General features: G+C 50.6%; 1 protein-coding gene across 1 annotated transcript; it reads right to left on the bottom strand.

Annotated features, from left to right (window-relative positions):
• Positions 1 to 597: 597 nt before the first annotated feature.
• LOC140652180 (5-hydroxytryptamine receptor 7-like) lies at positions 598 to 9105 on the bottom strand. The gene is made up of 2 exons (XM_072862592.1): positions 8597 to 9105; positions 598 to 1369 (listed from the first exon to the last, which is right to left on the bottom strand). Exons 1-2 carry the CDS (start codon positions 9103 to 9105, stop codon positions 598 to 600), a joined length of 1281 nt encoding a protein of 426 aa, XP_072718693.1.
• Positions 9106 to 9885: the final 780 nt, after the last annotated feature.

The raw sequence follows: 9885 nt of genomic DNA, 5'->3' as shown, positions 1-9885 counted from the left end.
CATGAGCTCAGTGTGTAAAATGCAATTACATCAGTGGAAAGAGTTCATATGAGCTGGGATGGCATGAGTGCTTGGATCTACAACGGAGCCTATAGCTGCTGTCATATTTGATAGAGAAGTGCAGCCAATGTCATCTTTACATAGTATATTGTGTGCCCTCCACAGACCTTAGAGCCCTTTTCGAGGGTGGAGAGCTATAGTCTTATCAAGTTTTCAGGGGTTTTTGTTTGTTTGTTTGGAGGGTTGCTTTTCCTTTCTTTTTTTTTTTTAACAGATGGGGAAACTGAGGCACAGAAAGGTGGTGTGACTTGCCCACAATCGGTGGTAGACCTTCAGCCCCACTGGTCTTGCTCGTGGCTGCTCAGCTCCCACCTGCGACATGGTGAGAAGGAAGGGCTGGCCCCTTGTTCGCAAGGAGAGGAGAACCGCAGCTCCTCCTGGAGCGAGGGAAAGGGTTGTCACTCTCAGCAGTGATGTCTGGCAGGGAGACAATAGCACGCATGGTTTCTGCCAGCCCCGAGAGGCAAGAGAAGCAAGGAACCTGAAATGGAGAGGCAGGAGTTCGTTGGTCAGGCACTGAGCGAGAGGAACACGGCTCTACAGGATGCATTCGTGCCTCTCTGTGGCTTTCAGAGCCTCGTGCATGCTGGCGGCGGAGAGCCTCCTGTTGATGTTCCTGTACCTGCACCTCAGGAGGTTCCAGAAAGTAGTCCTCAAGTCTCGGTTAAAGAAAGCGTAAATCAAGGGGTTGATGAGGGAGTTGGTGTATCCCAGCCAGAGCAGAGTCCTCTCCAGCCGCAGGGGCATGCAGCTGCAGCGGATGCCACAGATGAAAGGCCGAGCCGTTGACATCAGGAAGAATGGAAGCCAGCAAAATGTGAATGCCCCCACGATAATGCCGAGGGTTCTGGCTGCTTTCTGCTCCCGTTTGAAGATGGAAATATTCTTTCGGTCTTGCCGGAGCAGTTTCGAGAGCGTGGCGCATTCCTCCACCGCTTTGGTACGCTTGGAGCTGTGGTGGCTCCGGCTGGAAGCCTCTAGGCAGTAGACGCCCTCCTCTTCGTAGTGCTTGGGGAAGTTCATGAAGCGGTGCTTCTCGGCGCTGACCTTGGCGGCTTTGTAGATCCGGCTGTACATGACAAGCATGACCGCCATGGGGATGTAGAAGGCAACCCCTGTGGAGTAGACTGTGTACCCAAAGTCCTGGCTGATGAGACAGACTCTTTCCACGGTGACGTTCTTGGCCCAGCCAAAAAGAGGAGGAAGGGTGATGGAGGCAGACAGGAGCCAAACGATGAAGACCATCTTGGCCATCAGCTTCCCATTTTGTCTCACAGGGTACGTCAGCGGCCGAGTGATCCCCAGATACCTGGAAAAGAGAAGAGTTGCAAAGGGTTAGGAGGGTTGCAAGGTGTGAATGCTGTTGGCTGGTTTTCATTCCTAATCAGCTGTCAATGCTCTGTCACAGGAGAATTTCAGCCCTGGGTGGGGACAAGAAATGAATTCCCCAAATGAAAGTGTTCCCGGGGACAAACAGCTGCAGTTTCTTCTGTGAAATGCGTTTCACACCCCTTCAGCTCTCTTGCCTAAACATCGTTTCGACTGTTCCCCACTGCTGTCTTGCAACCACCCCATGCATGACACGAGATGTCATTTAACTGTTGAGTGCAGTCTGAGCTCCACATGGTTTCCTGGGGAATAAAAATGCTTAAAAAAGCTTAGTTTTCCACCAGAACTAGTTTATAGAGAGAACATGCAACAACTTCCAGCCACGGCATGTAACTCACCCCAGACTGTCGCCCTCCCAGGGAAACACCCAGGAGTGGGATGGGTGATCCACAGAGTAATACTTGCACCAGGATACGTCAGGACTGACTCCAGATGAAATGAATAGACTCATACCAGTGTTTAATGCGAAGCGGGATGGACAACACCTTTCTCTTATTTGTCTTATTTGCAACTTGAGAACTCGGGGAAGAAATACAACCTGCAGCTGAGATGCCCCTGAGGCAGTGCGTGAGCAAGGAGCAATCTTGCCTTTGGGCGGACTTAAGGATGTGTCTGGATGGGCGCAGAAAGCAAAGCTAGTGATCGGGTGATGGACTGTGGTGCAAGACTGACAGCTGTTGACTCACACCTTTTTTCGGGTGATGGACTGTGTGTTTGCATCTTGCAGCACTGGCACCCACTGTCAGCAGCACACCCCATCACTCCTCTCTCCATCTAGCCTGCAATATTAGGACAAACCTACAGGTTCCTCCAACATCTACTGGAGATGACCTCTAGAAACCAAGACAGGAGTGAGTGCTAGATGCAAACAGTCTGCTGTTTGGAGCAGTCTGCTCCCTTGCACGGCCCATAGCTCCTGAAGTGACAGTGTCCAGCCCTCCCCGCGGAATAAAATGAGAGGCACTCCGAGTAGGAGATCCCAAAAGCATGTGGCGACCCACAGGCTCACAAATCCTGATGCCTGGAGTTAGGAGTTACCTTGTTAGCTTGACTGAAAGGAGCTGGAGACTGCATCACCCATCAGCTCCTGGTTAGGCTGTGGTGTGTAATGTTAAACCAACCCGAGCCTTGATTGAGAGGGTTCCTGCGACTAAGAAATTGTGTCAACTGTTAGTTGGCAAATTACAATTGTAAGCTAATAAATCAGTAGGGAGTTGGCCACTGTCAGCCATTGTTCCCACTGAAAAACTTCTGCCTCCTATTCAGTCGCAATCACTCCAGCAAAAGCCTCCAGCTGTCAAATGGATTTCTTTTATGTTACAGCCTTTTTGATTCAAACCTGCCTGTTGTCAGGAATTTCTAGGCATTTTTGGACAGGATCACATCACCTCTTAATTGTTTTGGATAAGCTGCCTCAGTCCAGAGGGGCAGCGAGAACAGTAGCTCTATGGATAATTTTTGCTGAAAGCTTTTCGAGGGAAGAATGGGCTTTTCTGCCAAAAAAAAAAAAAAATTCTGCAGAGAATTTTATCTTTGCTGTATCATTATTTTTTTCTGACAATCAGTCTCATTGTAGGTGTTAGGACATTTTTTTTTCCCCATGATTATTTCCCTTTTCCAGATCCTCCCCCAAGATTGGAAGAAGATGGAAATAAAATAAAAAAAATCCAATTCCTCCTCCCCTCCTCACTGCTAAATAAATTCAAAGCCCTAAGTATTCTCCTGGGACTGCTTGATAAAATGAATTTGAATTCATTCACTGAGTTATTCTTTTCCTGTTTTCCTCTGTATTTTCTTCAGCTGGCCTTACTTATAAAAACCAAGCAAAACTCTCCACAACCACCTATGCTGCTTGAATTCCCAGCACTGGTACGGGCTGAAGGATGAGATTCGTGGATGCAAACGCAACGCAACCTCTTGGGAAAGGGCTTTTAACCCCATGGGGCCCTGTCTATGACGGAGGAGACCTGGTGAGATGGAGATGGACAACAGAGCTGGCTTTGGTGCTGTCCTTCCAAAAAATACCACTGACTCCTTTCCACCTGGGCTAAGCACAGCAAGAAGTGATGAGCCTGGCTGGAAGAGGGAAGATGAGCCTCCTCCTGCTGTAGGAAGGGGCTTTGGAGAGAGAGCAGACTTGATGTCCCCTAGGCTGGGAGAAAACCATGCCCTGCTGTTGCATCTCCAAATTCAGCAGCCAAAAATCACTTCTCTGTATATCCAAGCCAAGAACTTTGCAAACTAATATATGCTGTGTTGTGTGATATCCTTTATTATGCTATTACTGGGTTTTCTTTAGAAGCCGATCCACTTGGGATTTGCTGAAACTTCAAGGAATTTACACGCTAACCAAGCAAAATGCACAGTGACAAGATTTAAAAAGCAGGCAAAGCTGACACATTTCATCTGCGTGTGCCTTGTGCAGTTGCTGTTGGGGAAATGGGGCCATTTTGAGGTCTTTGCTTATAATTTTGATGAGAGCGGGAAGACCTCAAAATAGGCCAGCATTTACAGCAGTGCAGGAGGTGAGATTGCACAGACATGCAATGAAATTCAAATCAAATTCTCTTGCTTTGATTCTTCTTTTGTGTGTGTGTGTGTGTGTGTCTTCGTTGTTAATCACGTTTAGTGGTAATCAGGTAACAAAAGCCAGTTCCCGGAGCAGCGATTTACCGGCGGTTTGTGTGGCTTTGCAGGACCCCCGCCGTGCAGAGCTGATTGTGTAGCCACTCGGTCCTTGTGCAATAAACTCCTTCCATGTCCTCTCTCCCGTGGATGCCTGGGCAGCCCGAGCCCTGGCTGCGTGGTAGGAGATCTGCCCCAGGCTGGGCTCCACCATCAACCCCATGGATTAGCCAATTCAGTTCATTTATTCAACGCTCACAGTAATCGTTGAATCCTTATGGCAGGGATTAAATAATAAAGAAAAACAAAACCTCTCCAACATGCCCCTATCTCCATTCTGCAGCTGGCAAACTGGGAAAGGACAAATCTCCATTCACACAGGTTGGCTGAGGCCAAATGACCCTAGAATTGGGGTTTCCCGGACCCCACTGTTTTACCACTATCCCATGCCTCCTCTGGGCCAAATTTAAGCTCCATACCTTGCTTCCAGGCTGACACCGTGCCTGCACCATGCTGCTGAAGGAGAGGAAACCTCCAAGTGGAGGTGCAAAAGGCAGCTGGAGGCTGCAGCTACCTGTGGCTTCATCTGCCCATGCCCTACGCCAGGGCTGGTGGGAGCTTCCAGGGATGCACTCCAGCTCGCTGGAGATACAGCGCAGGGACCTACCTGACCTGGGACATGTTCGACTGGACACAGGAAAGACAATCCAGCAAAATGCTGTGCAGGTTTTATCCCACGGACTCTTCCAGGAGGCATCCCTTTTACTGAGGATGATGCCAATTTGGAGCATATCATCTGATTTCAGATAAAAACCACTCTTTTTTTTAGGGGGAGCCCCAGTGGAGCTGCCTGGGAAACGGATGGGGACTTTTTCCTCCACTAGGAAAACCTGAAGTGATACGTGGGGTTTGGGGAACTTCTTTTGTCAGCTGCTTGGCATTTTTACGAACTTCAGCAAAAGCTGAACAGCCAAAAGGGGGTTTTTTGTTGTTGTTTTGGTTTTGGTTTGTGGCAATAAAGAATCTATAACATTGGCAGGCTTTTTTATAGGAAAAATGTACAAGAAAGATGGACCTTTCCAGCATTTTTCTTTTTTGACTTAAAAGAAAATCAATCAAACCCCCCTTCAGACAAGATTAGTTCTACCAGCTTCAATCAAGAGGCTTTTAGAAAGTGCTCTGCATTAATAATCAATAATAGCAGCCTACATTTTAATAGTACCTGTCATCTTGGGCAAACCAAACATCTTTTATATCTAAGCTAACCAAAATATGAGGACACTTCAGCCATCAATAAAATCACAACCTCCTCTTTGGCAGAAACAGGGGCCTGTCTAACAGTGCTGACCAAGTTGGCATTCAGGACAGAACTAGAGGAGATGCTGTTCCTCTTCTTTCTTGCAGGGCAGGAGGAACAGCTTGCCATGGTCACTGGTAGAAATTTCGGTTAACACCTCACTGAGATGACCGGCCATTTCATCTCTTTTGGAGCAGCTGTTTCAGGCTCTCTGCAAACTCAGCTATCCTTTTGCTTTAGCTTTGTGGTCGGCTCTGCTTTGTATCAGCACAGAAGCTGAAAAGTGTGCTTGGAGATGTTTCCATCAGGAGCTAAACCAAAAATCCTGCCCATCCCAAGGCTGGGGGGAGGTGGCGATCCAGGCATGGTCCTGGATCCCTGCTCTCCCTCAATCCACCTCCATCAACTGCCTTGTGGGAGCAACGAGGATGATGGGTTGATGCGGAGCAATGATGACTTACAGGATGCTCAAGATATGGCCGTGGGGCAATCCACACAGCCCACGGCCTGATTCTGGGGACCCTCGGGGCAGAAAGCAGCAGGACAGTGCCCCAGTCACCTATTCCTCCTTGTGCATCAGAGGACATCCCAGTTATTCCTGTTCCCTCCTCAAGCCCAGATACCGACTGAGCCCTCCAGCCCCCATGCACTCGCAGCATGCACTTCTTCCCACCCAGAGCCGAGGTGGGCACAGACGGCAGGGCTTTCCACCCCCTTCCCTCTGCCCTGCCAGTCCTCCTTCCACTCAAATTACAACCTTTGCTCTTTTTCTCTTTTCTCTGGCTCGAAATGCACCTCAGGCAAGTGCCCTCTCACCACTCAACTTCCCCATCAGGCATTTGGTGGGGAGGGATGAAGGTCTGGGAGCAAACGGTGATGCTGCAGCCCAGCCGAGCTCCCAGCACAGCACGGTCCCTGTGAAAATGCACCTGAAAAACAAGACCGTGCCGGAAGACTCAAGCTCCGTGACAGCCTCTTGTATCACAGTTTTTTCCTGTGATAAGAAAGGTCTGAGGGTCTGAAGCACAGAAAGGTCAAGATGTATAAAAGCCCCCAGCAACCTGCTCCCTGTCATTTCTTTTGCTGCAGCTCCCCTTTCCTCTCCAACATCCAAAAAGGACAGCGGGGTTTGCTCAGCCGGCATCTGGAGATGCTGCAGCAGAGCTGAGTAGGTGCTTGAGAGCTGCATGAGATGAGGCACGGGACCGTGTGCCTATGGGGTGGGACGGTTTTCCCTCTCTGCAGCTCAGCACTGACAGCATGAGTTTTGCAGCAAGGGCCTGAAGCTGCCCTGCTCCTGGGCTCCTCGGAGCCCCGCCAAGCTCGTCTGGGTGAGCTGGGCAGAGGTGCTCCCCCAGAGAGGCAGGAGGTTGCTGGAGACAGAAAAAGTATACCCACAAGTGCCTCCAGCATGACCCAGTTAAAAGAGATCCTCCTTGGCTGTATGGCCAGTGGGTGCAACTTAGAGCAGCCTTAGGGTTGCTCCCATTTAAGCCGGGGATTACAGTTATGCAGATACAACTCCTGTCCACTCTGCTTCCCCACTACGGCCCTCAGCACCCAGGATTTGGCCTCAGCATGTGTGGACCCCCCCATGCTGGTGTCCACACCTCCCCAGAACCCTCCTGCCCGGTCCCATTCCAGCGGCGAAAGACGGACCAACGGCAACCCCAGGCACCTGCCTGCACGGCATCCTTGGATTTTGGTCTGCTCATGGGAGCGGTGACATTGGGCGAGAGAGATGTGGAATAAAGTGATCGTGAAATATTCCACAATGAACAAGTGGAATAAATTGCAATGATTTTTTGTGATTTTTGCAATGATTTTTTTTCTGTCCTATTTCTGTGCATGTTTGGAAGAGTGTTTCTCCAAGGGATGGGATGGGATGGGACAGGAAGGGAAGGAAAGGGGTAAAGAAAAAGGAAAGGAAAAAGGAAAGGAAAGGAAATTTTTTAAAGCAAAGCCAGTCTGATTAGTGTGTAGCTGCTTCCCTGCTCCTCGCTCATCAAGAGGAAGAATTGACATATTTCATTACTGCATTTATTCTCTTCCCTCTAACAGAGACAGTCTTCTGTCAGATTTGAATACAGCTGCTTTTTTAGGAACAGGCTTTTTATTAAAACAAAGCAAGTTCAGCAGCAGAGCTGGACCTTGTGGTGTGGTCTGGGAGTGATTTTGCTTTCTAACCAGCACTGCTGAGCTGATCAGGGCCGTGGAGCAAAGGGCAGCTCATCGAGGAGCAGCGGCTGGCGGGGGGGGCGAGGGCTTCGGAGCAAGAGTTGCTGTTTGCTTGCTGGGGGATAACATCAACCAGCAGCAGCAGGGTTTCCTCTGTCCTTTCTGCTTTGTCACCCAGTTTCACACCTGGGGAGGGTGACCGGGGAGGTCGTATAGCCGAAGGCACGCATCTCGTCGGCTGTCTCCCTTCCCTGAGCTCCTTATCTCAAACCAGCCCGGCTCAGCAGTGCCAGCGTAAACCCAAACCAACCCCCTGAGAAAGCCAGCACGCGCGTCAGATCTGGATCCGGCCCACCGGCTCGTCAGTGCAATGTCCCTAATGACGCAGGCTGCTATAATTAGACCCATGGGGGTGCTGACTTGCCCAAGTCTTGCCAGTTTGCCAGACAGGCTTAGCCTTTCCCTCCCGACCCCAGGTGTGGGACTTGAAGCCAGCATATCCTCACGAATGCATGCACTGGGCTAAACCAGGGTTTTCGGGGACTTGGGATGGGGTGTGGGGAGTTGCCGACATCCTTAGCCAAGGCACAAGTCCAGGCAGCAGCAGAGCATCCCGTAGGACTAGGCTCCAGAAGCTCCATAACACGGATTTTCAAAGTGCATGTGGGGTGGGGTTTTTTTTGTTTGTTTTGTTGAATAATTTTATGGTTCAGCCTCCTTCCATGGGGAAGGTCAGGTCATGGGTCTATCCTCTAGGCTCTGTTCCTCAAGCCAAGGAAGAACAATGTGAAGCAGCTGCCTAGAGGGGGAGGACTAAGCAAGTAACTTAGAGAAGTTACTTGAGAAAGCACCTTAAGCCCAGCTCCTCCAATGGGACCGAGGCACCTAATTCCTACAGAAGGCCCTCAGCAACCCCGTGCATCTGGAAAACACATGCAGAAGCATTTATCCAACCAGGAACATGATTCTGGTGGCCCTCAACCTCCAGAAACACCCTTATATTCGAGCCCACCTGAAAACATGGACATGTGCCTTGTCCTCCCTTACCTGTCCACGCTGATGATGCACAAGGTCATGATGGAGGCGGTGCAACACATAACGTCCATGGCGATAAACACATTGCAAAAAACCTTCCCAAAGAGCCACTCTCCCCCCACCAGGTCTGTGATGGTCACAAAGGGCATGACAGCGAAGGCCACCGACAGGTCGGCGGCTGCGAGGGACACCACCAGGTAGTTGGAGGGCTGCCGGAGCTTCTTGACGATGCACACGGAGATGATGACCAGACTATTGCCGGCGATGGTCATGAGGATGATGATGGAGAGCACCGCTCCGATGACGATCTTCTCGGTGTCCCCATAGAGCAGGATCTCCTCGCCACAGTCCGTTGCGTTGGTGAGGTTCGAGGACGGCAGGTCTGGCTCGGCTGGGATGGAGGATTCCTCAGTCATGAATGGATTTGGGAGCGATTTCTGAGCCGGGTGCTGCTGCTCTGCATTCTCCACAAAGAGAAGATGGTGCTCCAGAAACCGCCTGGGGCTGGCCCTTAGCAACATGCTCTGAGCTCACCGCAGCAGGCAATGGCACGAGTTTTCTCCCAGCAATGACACCTCCAGTGACAAACCAGAACATTTTATCACAAACAGGCTAAGAAAATAAAATGTTCCCCCTCCCCCACCCCCCCATCTCTTGCCTCCCAAAGCTGCGGCTGGATCTCACGTGCTCAGCAAGAAGCCGCTTCCCAAGTCTGCCTGAAGACCCACAGTTTGCTGGAGGATGCTTGGAGAAAGCTCGTCTCCACTTTTAAAGGAGCACAAGCTACCCAGTCCGCCTGCAACGGCTGCCTGATCATCTGCGTCCTTTTCCAGAAGGACAGATAACAGCAGCTGATCATAACGGCCCATGTTATTATGTGTTACTGCCGAGCTGCGCTGCTGGTCTCGCACTTCTCTTGTGCATCCGTACATTTAAATCCCCTGCAACTACATGCATATTGCTGCATGTGGATGTAGAGGAGTATGTGATAACACAAGTCACAGCCACAAACGTGTGCGCACACATCACCGGCTGTATCTCCTGCATGCATTAACACATAAACTTCAAAGCTGTGACTGTAAATCCAGGCACACATCATGTAACGGCAACACGCGACCGTACATACCCACAGGAGCACGGTGCGGAGCTGCAGATGGCAGTGGGAGCACATCCATCACATGCAGCACCCCCAGGGTACCACGCACAGTCAGGGCATCCCAGCCCGTGCCCGGAGCCGTGAGCATCACCACCACACACATAGCAGAGATGATACATGGAGAGCAGCTACCGCGCTCCCACCC

This window comes from Ciconia boyciana, chromosome 5 (assembly GCF_034638445.1).
Source record: "Ciconia boyciana chromosome 5, ASM3463844v1, whole genome shotgun sequence".
NCBI classification, from domain to species: Eukaryota; Metazoa; Chordata; class Aves; order Ciconiiformes; family Ciconiidae; genus Ciconia; species Ciconia boyciana.
Note: the sequence above shows the minus strand (reverse complement) of the source record. Positions and strands in the feature narration are given on the sequence as shown.